Here is a 27,393-nt window from a genome sequence, read left to right on the forward strand (position 1 = left end):
CGCTTTCCATATAGTCAGCTGTCTTTTAAGAGAGCATCCCGAGGGAAGTGCAGTCAATTACAGTCATAACTGATTGATTTGCAATGTTCTATATTAAAATTTGCATCAAGATTTAAGATTTTGCTGTTTATTCAATATGGTATTGTCTTCTTGTGAAGGATGCATGAAAGTTAGCCTTAAATTTCAGTCAGAATAATTTGTCTAGCAATATATTAAGTTATGACTACATTTTTGAAAATCCCTCACATGTTGTGCCATAAAATGGTGCCATCTCTTTGATAGAAACGGAGCACATATACCACCATATTGTGTTTTAAAAAAAACCTGTCTGTCTTGTATTTCGTTTTTTTGGCCCATTTGCCCTAAACAACTTGCTTACTGCACAAGAAGCGCCTCTGAATTCAAGGCCTATAGTCTATTTGTACCCTAACATATAGCAGCACATGTGACCGCAGAATCACTCAATTTGCAGTAATGTAGCATAACTACGTATGCGCTGCCATCACAAAGGTTGCGGGATGATTGATGTAATTATGTCCTGGTATTCACAGCGGCGTGGAATAATTGACACTAACATCCTCTTTATGCGAATAATACAGACAGATGGATGCAGCTGAGACAGATGCAGTGTGGATGGTGTTTTTCTCACAGGTTGTTCTTGAGAAGGGACTCGGGCAGAATGGGATGACTCTGACCTCACTGAAGGAGGAGGGCTTCCAGGTCGTCTTCATTGGCATTGGTCAGTCTCTCTCTAGAGTTTCCCTTTGCTCATCTGCATGTTTTTCTGAGCAAAACAAGGCCTGGTTATCATCTGTGTAGAAATCTGTTTTTCCCTCAACAGAGGCCTCTTGGCCAAGGTAATCTCTCTTAACCTCCGGAGACAAACAAACCAATGTCTTCTTTTACCTTGGTGCTTTCGATTTTTTTTCTCATGTGGTCTGTCTTTCTCTTATTTTCGCCATCCATTCAGTGTCCTTCACATTGTCTGTCCCTTTAAATACACATGCCTGCCCTATTTGTTAAATGTTACGTTCATTTTTTACGCTTTTCCCGGATGGTTCGTATTTCACCTCAATGCTTTGCCCACTTGTGGTGTGAGTAGTTTCTCTGAGCAGAAAGAATTATGTCCGTTGAGTCACTTTGCCTCTATTTTTATTAATATTATGTGTATTGGTGTATTGATTTGATTTGAGAAATTCAAACATTCTTCGAGGGTGACTGTGTACTTTGTAGGTCTTTCTTTTCTTTATAATTAAAAGGAATTCGTATCATTTATTATGTTTGAATAAGCGCTGCTTTTTGGTAGCTAAGCCTCATTGTTATTGAGCCGGGCGAGTCGGAGCAGCTCTGGGATTTCTTTTTCTCATAAAGCAACGGCAATAAGCTGGGAATCATAAAGGAAATGATTACATTTGCGCCTCTGTGATATTTTTTTACCACTTCTCTCATGTTGTCTCTAATGTCAGCCTCTATTGTGATTGACATGCAAATGTGTACCTTTGCTTTTCAGAGAGAGAAACGGTTGAAATTCACAGATAAGGATATTCCTTTTCAGCCCGTTAAATTCACAGATGTGTTTCACGATCACACTTTTTTGTTGTTTTATCATGTGATTGCTATGTTGCACGTTCTTCGTCCCAGTAATGGCTATCATCAAAATATGCCTTTTCAGACCATTTGCCTTGGTGTTCTGTTTACACCAACCACAAAATTGTTCACAATGGAGGCAACTATGACCAGAATGCGTTAAGGTTAGAAGCAGTCATGTTGGTTTATCTAAAGCATTGATAAAGATGAAAGCAGCAACAAAGCTACACAATATGAGTAGGCACATTGGTCTAGATGTTCAGTTCTAATGAATCCGACATCGAGGTGAGGTTACTGTGTATTCTGTGTAAAGCCCAACTGCAGTAGTTTTGTTAAAAGCCTAGTGAATGTCATATGTTAGAGATTATAAAAACTGTTAAGGAATTTATGTCTGGCAGATACTTTGATTTTAAAGCATTATTTAAAGCATATCACTTGTGTTTTGAAAACTTTTTTTTCAGATTTTGTTTTTCTAAACTTTTACTGCATATGGCATTTAAAGGCAAGCAAGCAGTCCAATAGCTATTATTCAACTTACGTTTTCCCAGTAATTGCTGATGAATTCTGGAGGATTTTGTCGTGAACAGCAGATGGTATATTGGATATAAATATGTTGTGATTTACATTTATGGCAGAACTAAAAAAATTAGGCTTGTTACTTTTTTATTCTAGTATATTACTTCTCAGTATTGCTGGTAGTTGAAACTGCAGTGAATACAGTTAACACTACTTGATCATAAATTCACTACACAGCTGGCCTCAAAGTTGGTGCTATAAGCATGTTTAATGTCAAAGGGGAACACAATAAGAAAACAGAATAGATTGCACATGTATTGATTGTACTGTACATGTTTGCAACACTCAACTCACCATCAGGTTACATAAAGCACAAAAAAAGACAAAGGACAGGTTTTAGATTTGTTCTGTTACACTGTAAAAAATGACACGGATATTTACTTAAAATAGTAAGTACGCTGAGAGTTGTCTCTCGGCACTGCGGCATTAGCACCATTACTGTTCACTGAGTGAAAAAAACACATCATGAGCTCACTCATAACCTAAGCCAGGGGTCTGGAACCTTTTTTCCAGTATTGGTTCATTCATTTTTGCAAAACTATATAAACAGTATATATGGTCCCTGTGGGAATCAATTGTTCTTTTCCTTGGATAAGATAACATGTCCACAGACAACTCAAAAACAGGGAAACAAATGAAACCGTGCATACGAGAACGTGTTGAAAGCACATGGAGCTCTGATGCCATACGCCGACCGGTCTGCGCAACACCGAGATGAAAGAGACACAACTAGCATCTTGCTAATAGCTTTGTAGTTCGGTTCGTACGTGGTCAAGACATATACACACCAGCATTGAAACTCCTCTGTCAACCTTGACAGCTGTATGTATGGACTTGTGGTTCATAGGTAAGAAAGACTGCTTACATGGATATGAGGAGCTAAACACAGAGTATCAATACTGTCGAGATTTTTTCTTTAATTTTAACTAAAATTTTGGCTAAAAAAATAAGTACATTATATTTATGCATTTGGCAGACGCTTTTATCCAAAATGACTTGCATTGCATTGTATTATACATTTTGTTTCTGACTATGTGCAATCCCCTGGGATTGAACCCATGACCTTGGCATTGCTAGTGCCATGCTCTAACCACTGAGACACAGAATCATTTTTTACACTGTATTCAGAGGGGGGTTTTATATGGTTCCTGATGAGAGACAACGGTTGATGTTTGACATTTAGCAGTTTAGGCCAGAGTTGCTATAGTTTTGTTTTTAATTTCTTTAGTAGTTTTATTAATATTTTCAATTGGCTTTTATTTTTATTGTTTAGCAATGTTGTTATGTTCTTTTGTCACTTTCATTTGTTTAGTTTTTCATATTTCTATATTTCTATATAAGTTTATTTTTATTTTATTTATTTTCAGATAATAATTTTAGTGCCTCGACTTAAACGTATTTCAGTTTATAGATGGTTTCATCCGACACACGTGCCTGGCCCAAAGTTAACTTCCTGTCTGTTTTTGTTTATAATAAAACTATTTATTTTATATTTAATTAATATTTAATTATAAATTAATTGTATTAAATTAAATTTAAAACTACTTAACAGAAATTTAACCTTTACTGAGGTCTACAGTCTAAGTTCGGGCCACATAGCATATTTTTATGTTGTTGCCGATGATACCATCTATTGTGGAGGCAACATTTCTCATTTTCAAATAGTTTAATTTTTTCAAATAATATTTATGCAGCTGTTTTATTTGATTTCAATTAACAAAAGTGTTTAAATAATTGTAGTTTTGGAAAACTTTAGAAACCTTGGTTCAAGCATGTGTGGATAGTATCTAGGAGTTGAACTTTAAAAACAATTATTGTCTAAACCAATTGACAGAAAAACTCTTAACGCATACAGTAATACGTTTCAAAATATGCATTATTGTGGGCATAATGTACACCACATTTCAAAAACTGATGAATAAATGTTCAGTGAGTATTAGCCAACTGTATTTCAGAGGTCTAACTAGGATCGTATTGGCCCAAGTCCATGAATTATTTGTCCAAACCACAGTTAAAAGAGTAATAACTGCACTTTTGCTTTACATCTTTGTGCACATTTAATAGTCCTATTCATTAATAATGGCTGAAAATGTGGATTTACGACAAGTGCGTATGCAGATAAATGTTTTCTGACCTTCATTCTATGGTTGACAAATGTGTCTTATTCTAAATGAGGATGCATATGCCTGCAGTTAGTAATTAGTATAATATACACCCAAATCATCTCTATATAATGCACTGCCTTACACAGATGTGCTTCCAGCCAAGTGGCCATACTCAAAACCAGTAAAAACACAATTAACTGTTTTTATATATGCCAACATAGCACATGATTGTGTTTCAGAGCTTTCTGTAGCCAGCGGTGTATTCATTTTTTAATGGTTGTATTTTTTATATCCCAGATCTCTGAAATAAGATTTATTTTAATTTCTCATAAAATGCATATCAAAACATACTGCAAGGTGGCTTCACACTGCCTAAAAAGCCACCTGGCAGTATTGTAGTCGAGACCAGCTCATTCGAGTCCGAGTATGTTGAGTCCAAGTCCGAGGATGTCCACATAAGTTTGGGTCTGAGACGAAACCTAAAGAAATGATTTCTCTGTGATTTTCTATTAACACAAAACACCTCAGGATACCCAAGACTATGTAATTACTCCAATCTCCTCCGCCTCTGTACTTACCTTTATGTTGTTGCAGCGATCGCTTGCAGTTGCCTAATGCGTTACATTCATACGGGAACAGACTTGTATTAAATTGTGCATAGATTTGATCTGTGTGAAACAGCAGTGTCAAATGATGCTATGAAACAACTGCTTTCAGCCGCTTCCTAAACAAAATGAAATTTTCAGACATTCTTTCAGCCGCACAACATGGTGAATTTGGTCGTTATCCTTATGTCACCTTGTATGAACCTACTACACATATCAGGTCCGGAAATTATGGGGAAGAAATTTCCTCCTTAGATAACTCAAATGGGGGGATTTATTAACTTGGGGGGATGGCGCAAATTTTATAACTGTCAGCAAACGGTTGCACATTTTAAGGGGAGCTACTCAATGTGTTTACATCAAAATGTATGCACTATACGAAGACCCTTTAGCAGGGCTACCGCTAGAATTCATGTTTAGAATAAAATGTAAATGGACATTTTAGTGAGCGCCCCGGGTCACAAGGCCCATGACGACATATTTTGTAAACAAACCTGTTGTTATAAATCTTCCTTTCTGCTACTTGTTTCTCAGCGTGAGCATGGTGTGATGCGATGTGCTGATTTATATTTATAGTGTTATTTTTGGCAGTCACACACAGAAATTTGCCAAAAACCACTTAACAGGTTGTTACATAAACACGTGCCATAGCTGTATTAAAAACAAGCAGTTAAAGTTGTGAAAATGTGAACGTGGCATGTCTAGTGGATGTGTTGTCAAATATTTTAAAAAGAACTCATTTTATGCTCCGAGGGGAAAAAACAAGTGACAGAAAGTGAGTAGATGATGGCGGAATTTCATTTTCAGTTTAAAGTAAATGATCAAAAGTACCTAATGTGCAACTTGATAAAACTGAACATATTTAGACATGTGAATACATTATTTTAGTTTTAGACACTTTTTTGTACCTGCAACTTTATTATCAAAGATAAATTCTCACACACATATTTTTTTTAAACTAAAGCACGTGCTCACCCATTGCCAACAAAACACCGACATATGACTCAGTTTCACTTACCATGTCCGGCATCACATCCAACTAGTTTTTTGTAAAGAAGTCAGAATGCATGAAACACCGTTGCACATCCCCTTTAAGCTTACACATGTATTATCCTACACTTACAGTAGAAAATGAAAGTGCAGACTCATCGATGAATCATTTGCTTTTTTTACTTCCGTGGCACATGAGGCCTTAGTGCTGTTCGCTCAAACAGTGATGATGGGCATAATTAGATAGAGATTGATAGCCTCCATCATGCAGTACATCCTTGGGGTGCGTGCCAGCCATAATAGACGAATCTGAAGTGACAGGGGGTTAAGTATCACTTAGATCCATTTGTGTTTGCCCTTTGTCTTATCGACATACTTTTTAAGGAAGCTGCTTTCCATCCAGTTCATTATTATACGTTACATGTTTGGGGAGGACAAACTCTATTACATCATTGATTTATATTCACTTGCTAAAGTGCTGTTATGCTTTCCAGATGCAGACACTGTCTTGTTGCATCACAATTTAATATACATTGAGCTTATTATTTTTAATTATTAGGATTCATTTTTTTTAATCTATTTTTTACATATAGATTTTTGTATTATATTTAACATGTTGTAGATGACATCCTAGAATATTCTTCATGCTCTACAAATACTGCATTGCTCAGTGGGATGACTGAAATCTTATGGCCCACTCACCACCCCGGCCTCCCAACCCACAAGAATCAACTTAAAATACATGAAAATACAGGACTGTATTTTTTTGTGTACTCTTGTGTATTAATAGCTCAGCCAGTTTTCACCCTTTTACATTTTACCTAAAGGGATAGTTCACCCAAAGAATTCATTCCAAACCTGTATGACTTTCTTTCTGCAGAACACAAAAGATGATATTTTGAAAAATGTTGGAAACCAAACATTATTGACCCCCATTGACTTTCATTGTATGAACCAAAACCATGTTTCTCAAAATATCTTCTTCTGTGTCTCACACAAGATGTTTTGAACAACATGAGGGTGAATAAATGATGACACAATTTATATATTTGGGTGAGCGATTCCTTTAAAGTGTCTTGGTTGTCCACCAAATGCTAATATGCTTAAATTAATTTCCTCTATAACTGAAGTGCTAGTGTTTTTTTTTCTTAAATACATTTAGAATAAACAAATGAATTACCATGTCAAAACAGTGTTTCTTCAATCACAGATCAGTCTTACTGATAACAGATAACAAACAAATTTTGCCTGATTCAGCTGAACCCTCTGACTGCAGCTGCCTGAACTGTGAAAACTCTTTTTACTGCTGCTTTTTTGTGTGTTGTTGTCAAAAAAAAGTGAGCTATCCACATTGTTACTGGCTGTGTTGTGTCTCTGCTCCGCTCTAGTCTTCATTAAATGTCTCTGACTGTGTCACTGTGCCTGCAGCTCACTTTTCACATTTGTGTGAGCGATGGTAGAGCAGTGAGGGAGTTCTGGCCTGAAGTAATCAAATACTGAATGCACAAGACAGTCTAGACCCTATTTGGATTAAATAATTACATTATGACACTGGCTTTATAAGATTTTCCTGGAATCCCTGCATTGCAATATATTACCCTAAATGCCTATCTATGTGATCTATAATTTGAAATGAGTTATTTTAATAAGTTTTAGAGGAAGGTGTTACATTTAAAGATTGTAGCAAATCATCTTCAAATGTACTCTGCTTAGAGGCTTTAAAACATATTTTGTCTTATTGAGTCATTCTTTATTGTCGGACAGGTCTTCCACAAGCAAACAGGGACAAGATCTTTGAGGGCTTGACTGTAGAGCAGGGATTCTTCACATCAAAAGATTTTCTTCCCTTGGTTGCAAAGGCCAGTAAAACAGGTAAGTGACACAGTTGAGGCATTATAAATGTCAGATCAACACTTATATGGCAGAAGAAATGATTGTGATTTACACTTTAGTGCCATATCACTGAATTACTTAATTTTATGAGTTGGTCACTAACATTAGGTTTGGATTTTTTGCTTGTACGCTGTCTATGCACTGAATGTTATTTATTATTTTATGGTATATATGAATCATGTTTTTTTTTATTGTGCATTCCAGTTAATAGCAATCAAACTGCAGTTGGTTTGTTTTGATTTAAGCCATAATAATTCCAGCTCACTAACGCAATAAAAACATGATAACATAATAAAAAACATGATTTTTGAAAAATGTTAAAAGCAGAGATATCTCATTTTGGTTTATTTGTTCTGTGATGCGTCTCTCTCGCAGGCATGTGTAAATGCCGTCACCAGCTGCCGAAGCTGCACGGAAATGTGATAGTTCTGGGTGCAGGAGACACCGCGTTTGACTGTGCAACCTCTGCTCTCCGCTGCGGAGCTCGACGAGTCTTTGTGGTCTTTAGAAAGGGCTTCACCAACATTCGCGCTGTTCCAGAAGAGGTAAAAAACCTTCAGCCAGTGATACATTTCCTATTGAAGGAACATCTGTATGCTCTGTGTTCTCAAGACATTTTCTCATTATGTCCACTTAAATTACATGTTATGTAGAAAATAAAGTGTTGACACTGATGTAATAAAATACAAAATGAGGGAGGCCAGCCGAGGAGGTCAGAGAAGCACCGGAGTCAGAAAGGCCATTGTCCTCAGGTACGAAAATAGGCCGGTGTTTGCATAAAGAGGACATCCATCAGCACTCCAATCAGTTTGATGAAATTTGACCATTAATAGTTATAATTCATGGTTTATGTATAACAACAAGTAATGAGTAAATAACTATAAAATAATATTATGTTGCACTTTGTTCTTTTGTGTTTTATTATGCGCATGTTTGGATAGACCTAATAAGTGCGTGTGCACAATTGCATGCAACGTTTTTATACTTTAACTACCTCCGAGGATAGTGGGGGTCTCGAGTCACTGGCACTGTTATTTTGGGGGTCGTGGGATGAAATGTTTGGGAACCCCTGGTTTTTAAGTAAAAAATATCTATACATGCTCAAAACAACATTCATTTGCTTGAAGTCAAATTTTATAAGGTATTAAACCACTTTCATTCTCCTAGTTTTAGGCATAAATCTATCGGTGCTACACATTTTGTGATGTTTATACTTAAAACAAGTTCAAAAATAATTGTGTTAAATTTTTACATTAAAAACATAAAACAAGTACTGATTTTTGTTCATTTTATTGTAATATATAAGAACATGCATAACCCAGAAAAGGGTAGTTTTCGGTCCGTTCTCAGTTTCTCGTTGTAACAGCAATGTACATCACATGAAGAAGAATATCTGATCTGTTTCAATGCTGTATTTTACTTCCGTGGATAAGATTGCAGATCATTTTGTGTTGTACTGTGGTAAAAAGCCGTCGTCCTCAGTTTACTTTTCTTTCTCTGAATTGCTCACTAGTACTGCTGTTTCTTTTGTTTTTAGATATTCTCCGCTACCATTGACTGTGTTTCATGTCTGTGCGTTGAATGTGCTGCGGCCTTTCTTGTGTCTCATTTGCTTTAACTGTGTAAACTCATTTAAGACCAAGAAATAATGTCCTTTAGCTTATCTCTCTTGTGCATATTCCTGAGACTAATTCTTATATGTAGAAAATCCTAGTTTGATTACACTGTCCATGCAATTAAAATTTTACTGTCTGTTGTTTAGTCAAACAACATGATGCACTTTTTGAAACTTGTTGAAGAACTTCTTTCTTGCAATTCACTTTAGTTCAGCTGGTGGCACAGAAATTACCCACTTTAATTTTAATGATGTTTTATAAACAACGTTCGGGAGGAGCCTGAGCATATAATTAACATGGCTGTCTTTCAATAATCAATCACCCAATCTCAGCAGGGAGAAGCACGAGCATATAATTAAGATGGCTGGCTTTCGATAATGAATCACCCAATCTCAGCATCCGCCCATAAATAGTAAAGACGCCTTACCTTCATTCGCCCGGATCTCTCGCAAAGATGTCCGATAGTGAAATCTCCGACAAGAATACTTCTTCTGATGCTCGGGCTCGGCCCGAGCCCGCAAATGCCAGCCAGATCGCCAGCCCCGGCCAGGCCGCCTCAACCGAGCCCGCGGTTTCTTCTCAGGCCCGCCGGTCCACCCACACCACTTCTCGAAACCCGAGACAGCAAAGCCTTTCTCCCCATCTACGTCAAAGACGCCCACAGCCTTCCCCGTCCTCTTCTTACGCCTTTTCCCAGAGGATGAATAAAGCGGAGCTTTACAGTCTATACTGTTTCAGCCAGCAAGGAGCTCCGTCCCCCAAAGCAACCACCCCAGCAGGTTCCACCTCCTCATCTCATCGGACTCGGAATACTCTGTATTCCCGACCGACCCCAGAACAAGAACATCGGCAGTCAAAACACCGTAACAGGCCTTCAGCTAGCCTGGGCCGCCCACCAGTTTCCCCGGCGGATAACCCCAGCCTTCTCCAGGCCGGAAAGTCAGCGGACCAGCCAAGCGGCACGAGCATGCCTCCGGTCTCCTTCCTTTCTCTTCCTTTTTTTCCGCCCGGCCAATGGCCTGCCACGCCCCGTCCAATGCCAGCGCGGGGTTGCCTTTACCAACAGTGCAGGGCCTGGCCTCTTTCCCTCCTGGTTTTTTTTCTTCTTTTGCCGCAGGAGCCGACCAGAGCGTGAGGCTGCCTCTGCTAGCGGCTCCGGCAGCTCCTATCTCTCACCTCTCTCTCCCTCAGGCCTGCCACCCCTTCACGCTGGCTACCGCATCGCAGATGCCCCTACCACCCAATGCCTTGGCTCTGGAACCTCCCCCGTCATCAACAGTATCCGGAACCAGATCCTTGCAGGTGCGGACGTAGACATTTTCTCACTCCTCTCACCTTTGTCACCTCCTCAATCAGACAGACAGATCAACTGCGGCGTTTTTTCAGTCACCCTAAAAAACACGGCACAACACACATCACGCATTTTATCTTTTTCTGAATTCACCATTGCCTTCTCTCGTTTCACTGACATTATATGCACCGCTTACCCGCACAGGAGACATTGAACTCAGCGAATACCTCACCTTAATCGCTGAGCTCGCGTTATCACTAGTGTTGTTTTTGGCGGCCTGTTTTAATTTTAGTTTTAGTCTAGTCTTTGTGTCAAGCTGTCATTTTAGTTTTTAATAGTTTTAGTCACGTTCATACTCTTTTTAGTCTAGTCAAGTTTCAGTCGACTAAAAGTCTGAGCATTTTAGTCTTATTTTAGTCAGAATTATCCATGACTATTTTCGTCTAGTTTTAGTCGACGAAAACTGATGACATTTTAGTCTAGTTTTAGTCAATGAAAATTGTATTTTAGTCTCTTTTTAGTAATGCAATTCTATTTAACCCAGTCAGTATAGTATAAGTACCTAGTAGTATAGACGAAACCAAAATTTTCTTTTAGCCAAACCCATTTCAAACAAGAATCTCTAGGCACGTCATGATGCGATTCGATTACGATTCAGGGGGCTGCGATGCGATGATAAAACGATTCTCGATGCATCTTTTTCCTATACAAAATTTTCTTTTTCTTGCTGTGTGACTATTAAAATCAAAGTATTTGTCATAACCCAGGCCGATTTTACTTCCAATATCCTTTATTAATAAAACAAATGGAAGTTATTTCGCAAGTCAACTGGAAGGTTACATTTGCCAGCATTGCAAAGAACCAACAGGAAAAGAGTGACTGCCCTCAGTGCCCTGTAGTAGCATACATAATGCAGTAAATTAATGCAGACTATTTTGCACATAGCACTGGAGCTAGAGAGGTTTAAAGTTATTATAGTTAACTAAAGTATTTTTTGTCGGAGTGTTCAATTTAATGGGACTTTTATTTTGACGGGTCTTTGGGAAGACGCTTGAGTTTTTGTGTTTGCCGATAGCTTCACTCAAACAGTAAACGCTCTTAAATAAACTCTCAGAGCAACTCTGGAGATGAAGTTCATGTTCATATCCTCATACAGTGCAGACGCAGATAAATCCTCGACCATCACTCGTGTTGTATGTTAAACTGTGCACATAATTCACTCAGACACGCAGAACAGCCAGATGATATTTAAATAACAGGATTCCGCTCCGCATCTAGGTTAAAGCATCAGACGAAATAACGTTATAACATTTCGTCTCGTCTCGTTTTGGTCAACGAAAATGAAGAAACATTTTAGCATAGTTTTTATTTTGTAAGCCACATATAGTCTCGTTTTTATTCGTCAATACAATATTGAATTATACATTTAATTATAGTCATCGTCACATGACCAGCATTTACTTTGCGTCTCGTCTCGTTTTCGTCACGTGATAAAGGTTCGTTGACGACCATATTTCGTCATAATTTTCATTGACGAAAGCAACACTAGTTATCACATGAAGGAATCCCACTTTTATACACATCACAGCTTTTTTTCCGCCAAAGTGTGCCATTCGCGTGGCTCAGTGGAACCAGTGTCCCTACCGGGGTAGGCATTGGACACTGAGCTACATAACCGAGTTTTCCTAGGTTGCCTTAATATCACATGTGCAGTCTGCCGCTCAGTCTCACACAGCACCACTTCATGCCCCCTTGTCAACCCATCAATCCCACCTATCAACGAACCAACTCGCCCCAGATCCACCAGCTACGTGCCGCGCCTCGCGAACCCATCCAGCTCTTCTCCACGCTCCAACTCCACCAGCCACCGCCGCTCCGTTGCTGGAGGCGCATGCAACATTTTCAACACTGGCAAGTGCATCAGACAGCACTGCCGGTACATCCACAGTTGCAGTTTTTGTGGCGGAGCCCATGCCCTCCTCATTTTCCCTGTCAAGAAATCTTTAAATAAAAAACCCAATCACTACTTGTTGACTCCTGTCAATATTTCTCGTTTGTCTCATGAGTTAGCACTACATCCCGACACAGAATTCACTAACTACCTTGTGACCGGCCTCTCGCAAGGTTTTAACCCAGGCATCTAACCCACCCCTTCTCTCAGCCTGATTTGACCCAATCTTCAGTCTGCGCTCGCCGAACCCGACACTGTCGACGTGTTAATCAAAAAAGAAGTCGATGCGAACTTCATCATCGGCCCTTTCTCCGCTCCGCCGTTCAGCTATTTTCGCGTGAGCCCAATCGGAGTAGCCACTAGAAAATATTCCGGAAAAAAGCACCTCATTTTCGACCTTTCATCCCCCGCATTCTTCTCCCTTCCCCAGCATCAATAGTCTCATTCCGCTTGAAGAGTTCTCTCTAAACTACCACGACATTGACAAAGCCATAACTCTAATTAAAAACGTCGGCCACAGCGCCTGGCTAGCTAAAACTGATATCACTTCTGCCTTTAAAGTCATGCCCATCCACCCAGATTTTTGGCATTTATTTTGCATACGCTGGCGCAATAATTTCTATTTTTCGGCAGAAGCAGCCCTAAAATTTTCGACATGTTGTCAGAGGCCATCTGCTGGATTCTTTCCAACAACTACACGATCCCCTACATCATCCATCTACTAGACGATTTCCCAATAATCTCTCCCCCCGACGCTATCTCAGCCGCTCACCTCTCGACCATCCAAAGCGTTTTTTCTCAGCTCGGGATTCCGCTCGCCCAAGAAAAAAACGCGGGCCCAGACACGTCTATCGAATTTTTGGGAATCATTTTAGATTCCAAAAAATTCCAAGCTTCTCTGCCCAAAGAGAAAATCGACAGGACAATTTTGGCCGCTTCTACACTGCTTGATAACTCGTCCTGTTCCAATCGCGAGTTGCTTTCAGTACACGGCTACCTTAACTTCGCAATGCGCATCATTCCCTAAGGCCGCCCTTTCATGCTGCATCTCCCCTCTCTCGCATCTTCCGTTCACGCGCTGGAGGATCTTTTATCCTTAACCAGCCCATGTCGCAACGAGCTCAGCTTATGGATAAAATTTCTAAATCAGTGGAACGGCATTTCTTTCTTTTACGAAAGCATGATATCCCATCCCACTGACATTCAATTATACACCGACGCCGCCCCGTCCGTTGGTTTCGGGGGATTTTACAGCGGTCGCTGGTTCGCCTCCACATGGCCTCCACAACTCTCCGACTTCCCAGAACCCCTTTCATCCGCCGCGCTGTTCGAATTATACCCAGTAGTCGTACCAGCCTTTTTATTGGGAAAAGAGTGGTCCGCCACCAGCATTGTCATCCACTGCGATAACCGGGCAACCGTGCAATGTATAAACAAAGGCCACTCCCATCCAGCTGGCTCTGGAGGCAGACCTTCACCCAACCCTGGTTCCTCCTTATTCAGCCCTTATATTCCCCTAAATCATCCACTAAAAGCTCTCAGAGATGCCTCACTCGATTCCCTTCTCCAAGCAGTCTCCCCAAGAACACTCCAAACCTACCTAACAGCTTGGGAAAATTTTAAAGCTTTTCACCAATCCTACAACCTGCCCTTTGCCGACTTCTCTCTACTCAACATAACTTCCTTCATCTCCTACCTCAACACAGTAAAAAACTTACAAGCCGGCTCCATTAAAGGAGCCGGCACCTAAACTCTGGAATAGCCTCCCCGATACTATTCGAGGGTCAGACACACTCTCCCAATTTAAATCTAGATTAAAGACACATCTTTTCAGCCAAGCATTCACTAACACATAGCTAATGAACAGCAGCTACGCTAATTATTCTATTTCTGCCCTCGCCTCGGGATGCCCATCCCGAGGTAGGGAGAGATTCCGCCAGGCCCAGATGAACATCATATGCCCATCCACAACTAGAGATTACGCCAGCTACATCGGAAAATCCCGTACCATCCTCATGCGAGAGCCTGCGGACTGACTGACCATCCCAGCTCCATCCAAGGCAATTCCATCACCACCCAAGAAAAAGGCGACCATCTGGCCGGCCCAGCTCAGACAATTCCATCCCCAACCGAGAGCAAAGACGGACTACCTGTCACATAAATGCTAAATTTACAATACTTGGTATTTAATGCTAAACTTGCATCACATGACAGCAGTTTGAAGTTATGGCTGCACTCAGTGACTTTGATTGGAGGTAGCTGGGTGGGTGTTGTAGGGAGTGGGGGGGCTTGTTGGTTGTGGTTCAGGGCGTTTCATTTGTTGGGACTGTGTGGGTCTGGTCTGGTTGGTCTTGTTTTGTGGTCGATGTCGGACAACAGAGGAATAAAGTTAATTATGCCATTACTACTTGTTGTCTGTTGTTGATCACGGAATGGGACCGGGTTGGACCTGCACGGTTTCAGCGGGTGGGGCTTCCTGGGTCGCGGCTCGTGGGCTCTCCCTATTCCTCGTGGACATTGCTCGGTGGCTTTGGTCGGGGTCACTGAGTGCAGCTATGACACGTCAGAGGAGATCTGGCCCTCCCGGCTGAGCCTGGTTTCTCCCGAGTTTTTTTTTTCTCCATTATTCATCATTGGAGTTTGGGTTCCTCGCCACAGCAGAGCAGTGCAGTGTTGGCTTGCTCACCGGGAGACTGCATTTATTTATTTATTCATTTATTTATTAGATATTATTTATTATAATGATCTTGCTTGGTCTATAAACACCATGCAATGTGCTGTGTTTTACCTTTCTGTGTTTTTCTAATTTGCTCCTGTAAAGCTGCTTTGGAACAATGCACATTGTGAAAAGCGCTATATAAATAAAATTGAATTGAATTGAAAGGGTACCTAAGTGGAATTAAATTTTTTCACAAACTCATGTATGGATCCCTTTCCCCAGCCATAACCAACTCCCAGACATCCATGATCATCAAAGGCATTGAAAAAACCCAACCCACCCATCTAGATCCCAGGCCTACCCATCACTTTGGAAGTCCTGTCCAAATGCATATCCACCCTCCACAAAGGCTACAACTCAGCCTACACAGCATGTACGCTAGACACCATGTTCGTCTTAGCTTTTTTCGGTTTCCTTCAATGCTCAGAGCTCACCACCACGGCCAACTTCAACCCTAAACTCCACCCAACATTCTCAGATGTATACATTATAGACTCAGACTCCATTTCATATTTCATCAAACAAAGCTAGACCGACCAAATGAGAAAAGGACACCACATCTACATCTTCAATCTCCAGTCCCCCATCCAACCATACCAAGTCCTTTCAGCATACCTGCATTTCCGACGTCCTCAGGTTAAACTTCCCTCCGACCCACTTTTCGTGGATGATTCCAATCGCCCGGTAACCCGGTTTTGGTTCCAGAAACACCTTAAACACATTTTACAGCTTTCTGGATTCCCCTCTAACAATTTTTCTAGCCACATCAGGTCAGATCGCTCCCTCATCAAAGTAGCCCATCGGACCCTCATAGCTCGATCCATACAGTACATACAGATCCATACATCGCTGGGGCCCGTGATTCCAGTTCATGCTCTACCGCGGCAGATGCCTTATAACTTCGAAGCCAGTATTGCCGCAGTGACCGCCCCCGCAGGGGCCCGTGCTTCCATCTCACACTTTGCTGCAGCAGACGCCTTCTAACTCGAAGCCAGATTAGCAGCAGCGACCGCCCCCGCAGGGGCCAGTGCTTCCATCACTTGATCTGCCGCAGCAGACGCCTTCTTCCTCGAAGCCAGTATCGCCGCAGAGACCGTCCCCGCAGGGGCCCGTGCTTCCATCAATGCTCTGCCGCAGCGGAAACCACCTTCTCCCAACTGCCGCAGCAGTGCCGCTCCCGCAGGAGCCCTTCTATCTTTTCCCACTAACGCAGAGCATCTGCTCTCACAGAAGCCCTGTCCTCTTCTTCGAGGCCGCCGCAACTTTTACTTCCTCTGCACCTCAGAGACCCCTTTTACACTTTTCACTGCTGCAGCAGTGCCGCTTCTGCAGAAGCCTGCCGCAGCAGCGTCCGCCCTAGCGGAGTCTAGTCCTCTTTCGAGGCCACTGCAGCTTCTCCACTTCGCTTCCCAAAGCCTCTTTACTTTCAGCACGGCCACAGTAGTGCCTCCTCCCCAAGAGCCTCACTGCCCTTTTCCTTCCAGCTCACTAAACTCCTACCAGAACACGCACGAGCAACCTTTCTCCAAGCTAGGCCAGCACCTTGCCTTCTCAAGCCAGCTTTTTGGGGAATACGTTGTTCCGGCGGCTGTCCTGCATACTTGCTTTCTTTGGGGATAGCCCGGGTCAGGGCTCACTCCAGGCCCGGGACCCTTTCCCCGGTCAAGGGGTGGGCGTTCCTAGCTCGGGAGTATTTGCCGAGCTTGGAACCCTCGCCCCGGGACAGCACGCCAAATACGCATACTATCCGTCCCACCTTAATTATCTGTGAGGCGAACTCGTGAAGTGATGTTTTATATGTAAGGTTCGGGAGGAGCACGAGCATATAATTAACACGGCTGGCTTTCGATAATCAATCACCCAATCTCAGCAGGGAGAAGCACGAGCATATAATTAACATGGCTGGCTTTCGATAATCAATCACCCAATCTCAGCATCAGCCCATAAATAGTAAAGTCGCCTTACCTTCATTCTCCCGGATCTCTCGCAAACCCTCCTCCACGCCGTCTACTCACCATAACTCTACAACTCAGCACCGGGGGATAGCACGGGCTCACTCCGGGCCCTGGACCCTTTCCCCGGTCAAGGGGCGGGTGTTCCGTTTATTTGCCGAGCTCGGAACCCTCGCCCCGGGACAGCACGCCAAATACGCATACTATCCGTCTCACCTTAATTATCTGTGAGGCGAACTCGTGAAACACTAGCGTGTGCTGCACCTGGTGGGCTGTTACAGACGGTACAGAAGTCCCAGAATGGATATAATATATTAAGGGAAATGTAAATTAAGCTTTGAGTGAAGTTATTTTAATTATGCACATTTTCTCCAGTACCTACTCAACTGTGAAACCGGCCAAGTTTAGTAAGCCATTTCTCAGTTATTATGGATATTTTGCAAAATTCTATCTTTTTATGTGGAATAGTTGCATGAAATATTAATATTATGAAATTAAGGATAGAAGGGAACCGCATTGAAATTAACACAGTTAGCTGTAAATTACACAATAGCCAGGGAATAAAGGAGATAAAAGTCAGATTTAAAATGCAATGTCTTTATTTAATGGATTCAAATCACAGTGAAGACATTAAAAGTAAAAGATCTCAACAAACTGAACTTAAAATTTAGCATAAGGCCAGGTGAGATAAATGATCTTGAGTTAAATATGGATCACGCTCAGTAAAGAGTTTTAAGATAAAAATAAACATGTTTTTTGTCTTAGACGCCAAACAAGACTAAGGGTAAAGACTTATTGGCTTCACATACTAGACTAAGGTTATAAAAACATCTTTAAATGCGAGAAGCACTGTTTCTCACTTATGAGATCTAAAGATATGATTGTGTATCAAATTTAAATATACTTCTGGTTGTACAGTGTGATTTAATACAATATGAATGCAATGCATGCACTAAAATACTTCAATACTTTGTGACTAAAACATTGTTTGACACTGAAATATATAGTAGGAGACTATAGTAAAGCTAGTGAACGTGTGGGGTATGTGTAGTAATCTTGTCAGTTTAAGTGTGCACTCTTAGGAGACGAGCAGAGGTTTGCCTGTGGGCTAATCGTGAAAAAGCTCACAGCGAGAGGCAATATCAGTTTTTCAGTTTATACAAGACAGTTCATGAATAGAAACGAAATTTCGCATTTCCACTAACGTTCCCCAATTTACACTGTACACTTGCCTACTTTCTAGGTTAGTTGGTGTCAAAGACAATAACCTAGAGAAAGAAGTGCTTTTCATTGATAGTACACATAGTAAGAATTTCCTGTCTCGTAGATAAACCTTGGGGTTGAAAACATGTTTTTCGAAGAAAAAAGTAAAAGAAGTTTCTGTTAAGGTGTTGAACTGTTATGGTGGGCAGCGCTTTATAAAATGAGATTTATTTTTCTGTGGAGCTTTTTAACAAAGTAATTAAGACATATTCTTTTCTCAATGACAACTGTTGCAACGCTGCCATGGAAACAGTGACAAGAAAGTTAAACTTAGAAATGTGTAACTACAGCAACTATTAGCCGTGCCTTTTCTCTGTGAACGTTCAAACGCGTGTGCTAAACCAATGTTTAACTGTGGTTAAATTAAGCTTCTTTGTAATGGTTGTTTTTTTCCTCCTTTGGATTGTGGGTGTGTTATTTCTTAATTGAAAAATTCACATTTACATGCATTACACAATGCATTTAGCAGATGCTTTTCTCGAAGCGGCTCAGTCGTGACACCATTGTGGTCAACAGATGGTAAGCATATAGGAAAAAGAAGTGAGTCTCATAACAAACAAGTGTGAAGTATCACAAATACACTATAACAAATGCGCAAACCAGTTCGAGATTCATTTTGATGTTAGTGTTGAAAGAATAGATGGTGTTTGAGAAGGTTGAATATCTGACGGACTGTTACATTCTGCATGAGCTGCAGAGGTTTGGTTGTATACACAGAGAGAGAGAGAGCAGACTATGGCCTGCAACAGAGTCTGATTCACTTCTCTGGTAGGACAAGGTTTGTCTCTGCATGCAAAATCGTCGTGTCTTGACTTTGGTTAAAATGACAAGTTGTAGTCCAGTGTGACATCAAGGTTGTTGTCTTTGTGTGTGGGTGAGATGGTTGAGTTGACTTTTGAGATGACAAGGCAGGTTTTTTAAAACATGAACAACAGCTTGGTGTTATACAGCATATTTTAGCTTTAGATGATGGCTGTTTATCTAAGGGATATAGAGTATGAATGAATTGAGATTTTTTTACTGAGATTGTTTTCATACATCTGGTTAAACACAGCATGCTAGGACCGGTTCTAGGGGGCTAGGGTGTGCACCAACCCCCCCCAGATTTTTCTTGGGGCCCCTCCAAAAATATCCACCTGACAATTATAATAATTACAGATTAAACACTTCTTATGTCTATTATCTATATATAAATAATGATGTGTTAATCACAGAAAAATGTTCAAACTTCTGAAAAACTTCACTGAGGTAGGGTAGGGTAGACGTGACTTGAAGTTAAGGAGGTGAGGTGATGGTGGAGCTGATGGATGGACGCAGGTCCGGTGAGATGGAGATGGTCAGGGGTGACAGGAGGGGGTCGCTGGAGCTTGTGAACCTGGTCTGTGTAGGGAGAACCTACTGTAACAGTATTTGAGTGGGTTTCATCGGAATAGATTCTGGAGGGGAAGAAAATGATGCATTGATGACCAGAATCTTGTTTTGGAAGAAAGTGGCAAAGTCATCAGGACTGAGAGAGTCCAAAGGGAGCTGGAGGGTTAAGTAGTGAGAAGATGGAGAAGTTGTTTTATGCAGTCTGAAGCAACAACAACAAGCCTTACTTCACAGAAGCTTTTCTTGGCCTGTGTGATTTTAAAGAGAATGCTGGAAGTAGTAGAGTTAGAGGTTTTTATTATTATCAACTATTCATATTTCTATATTAAAAACAACATTATGCATCAGATATTTATTTATTCATGCAGTTTCATTTCGGTCTAAATGTATTCATACAGTATACCTCTAAGCAGCATTAACCTTATCAATGCACCTAAATGCGTCTTCAGATGCAGTTTCTGTGCCACCTTTGCTGTATAAATATGGTTTAATAAAGACTGAAGGTGGTTTTGTCAGTCAGGAACTTAGAAAGTTCAGTTCAGTGAGGTTGGCTGAGGAAGCATGTGGATGATAGATAAGCGCAATGCTTCAGTGTGGACACAAACATGGTAAAGAGCAGTATAGAGCGAAGGGATGAAAGCTTCTCTCCTCGAGTGGCTTTTTAGGGAACATCAGTGTAATTGTATGCAGTGTGTTGACAAAAGCAGTGATGTGAGAGAGTGAAGTTAATCTGTGCGGTGCAACTTTCCTGAAAAAGATTAACAAGTGTAGTGTATCCTGAGGGTGGAACAAGTCAAAGTAAAACTATTGGAAATCGGTCTCCTGTTTTGGAAGGCATCCAGAGAGAGAAGATGCACTTCCAATAGTGTTAGATTTAAAAAGATAAACCGTGAATCTAACTTTAAAGGATTTTTCCAGGCTTAATATAAGTTAAGCTTTATTGACAGCAGTTGAGGAAACGTTGATTGACCACAGAAAAAAAATCTATTGAGAGAAATGCAATAAACGTAACTATGTGTTCAGAGGTGTATAAAGACCTTATACAATGAAGCGTTATGTTCCCTTTCTATCGGTCTCTCGACATTGTGTCGAGACAGAATGGGGTTTGAACTTGAGAACCTGTCATCTCTGATTATACTTTTAAAAGGTCAATGAACTTGGTTGCCATGTCAGTCTCCGCCCCGTGCATACTGGTATAAAAGGAAGATGGCTTGCCCATGCATTCACCTTTTGTTCTTCGGAACCAGCGAGGCATCACATGCTGAGCTTTATCTCTCTGATCTCTACTGGATTCTACGACGCAGAGCAGCGGACTCGTCCTCTTGTGTGCGACTTCCCCTGGGCGTTTCGGTAGCAGACCTGGGTGTCTATTAAAGCAAATTTCCTAAAAATTCACATGTCTCGCCGCTGTAATCTTGGATGTGGCCGCCTCGTCCGCGAACCTGACCGGCACGATACCTGCATCACATGCTTGGGCCGCTAGCATGCTGATGTAGCATTCGTTGATACGGCATGCCCGCGAATATATCGATCAAGGTTTTACGGTCACGGTTGGCTGTGTTCTTACTGGTCGCAGGCACAACATTGTCTGCTTCCCGTTTTGCGGCGGCTGCCTAGCCGTCTGCAGCAGCGATGGTGATTTGGCGACTCCCATGGACGCTAACCCACCGCACTCCCCTGCGCAGAGCATCTCTTATCTGCAAACATCATCCATTAGCAAACAATTCTCAGCACTTCAGACCTCGGTACACACTACCCTCACTTCAAACATTGAACTATCCTCTTTTGCTCCACTGACTGACACTGAAGTCACCAGACTTCTCTCCAGCCACCCCACCACCTGTCCCCTTGACCCAATCCCCTCCCATCTCCTCCAGGCCATATCCAGCACACTCACACCAGCACTCACACACATCATCAACACCTCCCTGCTCACCGGCACTTTTCCATCCACATTCAAACAGGCCCAGGTCACGCCCCTACTTAAGAAACCCACATTGGACCCCTCTTTTATCGACAGTTACAGACCTGTCTCTCTCGTCCCATTTATTGCGAAAACACTTGAAAGGGCAGTTTTCAACAAGGTGTCTTCCTACCTATCCCAGAATAAACTACTGGATGACAAGCAGTCCGGCTTCAAAACAAACCACTCCACTGAGACTAAACTGCTATCGGTCACAGAAGCACTGCGGCTAGCCAATGTGGAATCTAAATCCTCGGTCCTGATTCTACTAGACTTATCTGCAGAGTTTGACACCGTCAATCACCAGATACTGCTAGCAACCCTGTCATCTCTAGGAATCTCATGTACTCCTCTCCACTGGTTCATATCCTACCTCTCCGGCAGATCCTTCAGGATGTCATGGAGGGGCTCGCTGTCCACTGCTCACCACATGATCACTGGGGTCCCTCGGGGATTGGTGCTTGGACCGCTCCTTTTCTAGATCTACACAACATCCTTGGGACCCATCATATGGATACACGGCTTCTATCACTGTTATGCTGACAACACCCAGATTTACATCTCGTTTCACTCAGATGATACCACTGTAGCAGCTCGCATTACAGCCTGCATAGAAGACATCTCAGCTTGGATGAAAGAGCATCACCTCCAGCTGAACCCTGCCAAGACAGAACTACTCGTATTTCCGGCACACCCCACGGTGCAACACTATCTCACCATCCAACTTGGCAATACCACAATCACTCCTTACAAAACAGCCAGGAACCTCGGAGTCATATTTGATCAACAGCTGTCCTTCAATGATCACATTGCAAAGACAACGCGGTCATGTCAATATGCCTTATTTAACATTAGAAAGGTTAGACCCTATCTCACTGAGCATATGGCACAACTCCTTGTCCAGGCCCTGGTAATCTCAAGGACTGCAATGCTCTCCTTGCTGGTCTTCTTGCAAACCACTCCAGCTGGTTCAGAATGCAGCACCACGCCTCGTCTTCCAACAGCCCAAAAGGGCTCATGTGACACCCCTTTTCATCTCTCTCCATTCAAGTCACTAATGCTTGCCTACAGGACTATCACTGGATCTGCACCGGCATACTTTCACACCCTCCGACACCCCTACACCCCATCAAGAACCCTGCGTTCAGCAAACGAGCGGCGTCTTGTATTGCCTTCTCAAAAGGGCAGCAAATCGCTTTCCCCCTCCTTCAAAACTCCTTCCTGGTCAGTCAGTCAACCACAGTCAGTCAGTCAGTCAACCACATCTCTCACAACATTCAAAAAACTACTTAAAACCCATCTCTTCTGTGAATAATTGACAGACAAATGAGAAGAAGAAAAAACGAACCCTCTCTCCTTCTCTCAACAGGTATTGTTCTGGCTTTTTTTGAAACTAGTAACTAATAACAAATCGCTTTATTGCTCCCTGAACTCTCTCTACGTCGCTTTGGATAAAAGCGTCTGCTAAATGGCTAAATGTAAATGTTATCTCTGTACGGAACTAGACTCTGTCACCATGATTGTGCGCCTTACCAACGAGCGTGCCCAGTCAGTGCTGCGCTGCCTGACACTCTTCAGGTCGCAACCAGCGGTCCCACTGAAACTTTTTCAGAGGCTCTTGAAGGTATTTCCATCACCCCTTACTGCCGTCGCACCCTAGCCACCCTAGGTTCCTTCCCCTCATTCAGGGCAAGCACGGCTGCCATGGCGTACGTTCACCACCAGGGTGGTATTCGCTCTCGGCAGATGTCGCAACTTGCCCGACACCATTTGAGCCCCTGGGAGGAGTGGCGCTACCCATCTCACGATGAAGATGGCTCTCCTAGTGATGTCATCTCCATCAAGAGGGTAGGGGATCTGCATCCACTTTCTGTGTCCAATGAGTGCCTAGAGTTCGGGCCGAGAAATTTGCACGTGGTTCTGAGACCCTGGCCTGGCTAAGTTCAAACCCCATTGTGTCTCGACAGAACGTCTCGTTGCCTCCATCAGGGAACAGAGGTTAAAGACGTAACTAAGATGTTTTTATTACCTTAGAATGAGCCATTTCTATCTACATACACCACGGGATACACCACGGGTGAGTAAATGATGACAGAATTTCATTTTTGGGTGAACTGTTCCTTTAAAGGGGTCATATGACACGGCTAAAACAAATATTATCGTTTGTTTTAGATGTAATGCAATGTGTATACATGATTTAAGGTTAAAAAACACTGTATTTTCCACATACCGAACATCCTCTTTCCCCCGCCTCTCTGAAACTCGCAGGTTTTTTACAAAGCTCATCGCTCTGAAAAGCGAGGTGTGCTATGATTGGCCAGTTAACCAGTGCGTAGTGATTGGTCGAATACTGCAAGCGTGTGATGGAAATGTAATCTTACCATATTTGTAACATCAGGTTCCAAAGCATTTGTACTGACAGGTACACCCACCTTACTTGCGTATACATTTGGGCGGTCTTAGTCAAATCATACCACGAACTGACATAGATTTGTGGGGGTGTGGTTACACGAGGTGTTTCAGGCAGGTCTGGGTGAGCATTCACTTTTAGAATTTAATTTGAGCAATTTTACGTCTCAAATACATGCACGGGCAACTTATAACACACCAAAGACAGAGAAAAACATGTATTCGCACCATATAACCCCTTTAAGCTATACTTTGTCCTTTGACCTCTATGTGTGTATCACTGTTGTAATACAATTCAAAGTAGGGAAGGAAGGAGGCGGGAACCGGTGAACATTAAATAACTTTAATAAAATAAACAAACAATAACACGGAAGTAAAACACAAACAAATAAAACTTAACATGTCCGGGCCCGGTCCTCTCTCGTCGTACACTCCTGTCGCTCGTCCTTTTATGCTTCCGATCTCTTCCGTGAGAGATGCGGGACCAGTGTAACGCGCAGCGCCCCGCGTCGTTTGCCCATGGCTCTCGCCCCACTTCCCTCGTCACAACTGTGTATACAGTTCATGTACTTTTTTCATTCCTTTTTTCGTTCTCTTCATCATACTTTGCCATGTTAACAATTAACATCAAGAGCATTTTCTTTAATGTCTTTCTAAGATGGAAGTAGCCAGAGAGGAAAGGTGCGAGTTCCTGCCCTTCCTGTCCCCTTGTGAGGTCATCATGAAAGACGGGAACGTGGTGGGCCTGCGGTTCTGCCGCACTGAGCAGCAGGATGACGGCACCTGGATTGTGGATGAGGAGCAGATCGTCCACCTCAAAGCTGACTTCATCATCAGCGCCTTTGGCTCCATGCTTCAGGATCCTTCAGGTGAGGTCACAGCTGAGCCTGACAGCTTACAGAAGACAAAACAACTTTAGCTGGCATTAATAAACTTAAATAATTTTTTAAGAATTAAAACAATAGTTTAATTTCCCATGATGCTCAAACTGTATTTGTTTACCAGGCAGTGTCTGGAGGTACCCACCGGAATGATTACAATACATATATTTATTTTAGTCCAACTGCTCTGCATTATATTGTTGGACACTGGACCAGCCAACAAACCGCCTCTGATGTTTATTCTCCTTTGCTGTAGTTAAAAGAGGCACACTGAATATGTGAGAGCATGTGATGGTGTACTGTGGTCCATGTGAAAGGTTTCCCCAGCCGGTCATCACAGAAACCAGACTGTTCCCTCGTCAATAAGCATTCAGCATCGCCCCACTTATCTTTCCTTCGCAGATTTTAGTAGCCGCAGTGATAACCATCATTCTGAGGGAAAGGCAGGAGATGATAAGACTCTCAAAAACTAGAACCTTGTTTCATTATGGGAATCCTTTATCAGTCCACCATCACAAATGCAACCTTATTTCACCAGATTATCTCAAAATATCAGCAACACATTGACATATGTTTTGATCACACATACTGATGGTTTTGACTGTGTGTGTTTGTATTTAAGTCCCAAGTTTTGTGTTTTGTAGCTTTTATTCTAATGTAGCTCATATATGCTAGAGTCGTCTCCAACTGGCTCGTGTAAAGTCTGCGAGTTGCCCCACTAAGCACTTTTTAACCTCAATTTTAACATCAAATTTTCTTTATTTTTTATTTAGAAAATGTAATGTTAACACATCATATAGCATTAAAACATTAAATAAAACAACAGTTTAATCATTTAAAATATGAAGAGTTTAATGTGATTTACAAAATGGAAATGATAAATATACTTAATTAAATATACAGCCCTGAAAAAATATATTTTTGAAATTAAAAAAAAAAATTCTGTGGCTGTATTTTCATAATTTTTCAGCATTTATGGTTGAATTCATTTAAAATAATTTAAAGTGCTTGGGAGAAATATTTATGGAGACATGATATCAAAATATATTTTAATAATTCAATTTAATAATGATTATTAAAAGTAAAAAATGACTAATCTCGTATTTGTATTTATAAAATAAATGTTATATATACACTGTATAATTTAGTTTATCCAACTAGTAGCCCTCCAGATTTTATCATCTCATTTACAAAAAGTTTGAAGGACCCCAGTTCTAAACTGTATTTCCAGATTTTCTGGTCTCGGATTTTGGATCACATCCATCCATCCACAAAAACACACATCTTTCTGTGTGTGTGCGTGTGTGTGTGTTTGTTGGCACACATTTATCCAACTATTTTTCACCTCACGTTTTTTTGTTGGTCTTTTTTACTTTACTAGCGTTCAGTTGTCCCAGTGTTGTTGCCCTAAACACTGTAATGTCTCTGAGCGGAGAGTCGTTTCATCACTGACTTGAAGCTCAGAGATAGCAAGCTTATAAATGCCTCTCAATCCCTGCACCTTGCCCAAGATATGAATTGCTTATCCACTCCAATGGCCAGCGAAGCTGACAGAAGAGAGCCGCGTCACAGCATAGAGAATAGAAAAGCTGAGATAGCCAGAAATTTTCCTCCTGCAATCTTGGGTGGGCAGGCTGGTCCGTGATTTGATCACGGCTGGTTGGCGGGATGGGCAGCTGACTGGCCGCTTTTACCACTTTGCGGACCCTTTGCCAGACCCCTTGAAGCATGACGTTAACCTGTCTGTGCTCAGATCCCTGGGTCTGAGCAAACCATACGGTCTAAGTGGTTTTGCAATTGATGGGTCATGATTGACTAGCCAAGTAGTCATCGTTAATAGCCAAACTTTATAAATGCATCTTTTTTCGAATTCAATCAATTTCACATCCCTTAAATGATTCAAGCAATGATTCTTTTGCTTCTCTGTAATGCTTTGCATTTCATTCACCTGAAGTGACTATCTCCTCTAAGCATTTCTTCCCGCCAGTCTCTTCCTCACTATATTTCACCCAACAGCATGCGCTCCATCTTCTAATGGAGCTCGGCAATGAGAAGTTGCATGAGAAGTTACTCTGGAGAGTGCTACTGGATTGTGAGAAGAGGCCATTTCATTTAAGGAGAAGATCTCAGGAGTCTGTTAGATTTGTCACACTCCGCAGCCCGCACATGTGCACGAGAGAGAGAGAGAGAGAGAGAGAGAGAGAGAGAGAGAGAGAGAGAG

General features: G+C 41.7%; 1 protein-coding gene across 2 annotated transcripts in view; it reads left to right on the forward strand.

Annotated features, from left to right (window-relative positions):
- dpydb (dihydropyrimidine dehydrogenase b) overlaps positions 1-27,393 on the forward strand; it is a 159,364-nt gene that overhangs the window by 56,373 nt on the left and 75,598 nt on the right. For both annotated transcript variants that reach the window (XM_057333891.1, XM_057333890.1), the window contains 4 exons: positions 652-739; positions 7,628-7,735; positions 8,132-8,301; positions 24,950-25,160. In XM_057333891.1, the coding sequence (XP_057189874.1) occupies positions 652-739; positions 7,628-7,735; positions 8,132-8,301; positions 24,950-25,160 (577 nt within the window). The remainder of the gene's footprint in view (positions 1-651; positions 740-7,627; positions 7,736-8,131; positions 8,302-24,949; positions 25,161-27,393) is intronic.

Source organism: Triplophysa rosa, linkage group LG5 (assembly GCF_024868665.1).
Source record: "Triplophysa rosa linkage group LG5, Trosa_1v2, whole genome shotgun sequence".
NCBI lineage: Eukaryota > Metazoa > Chordata > Actinopteri > Cypriniformes > Nemacheilidae > Triplophysa > Triplophysa rosa.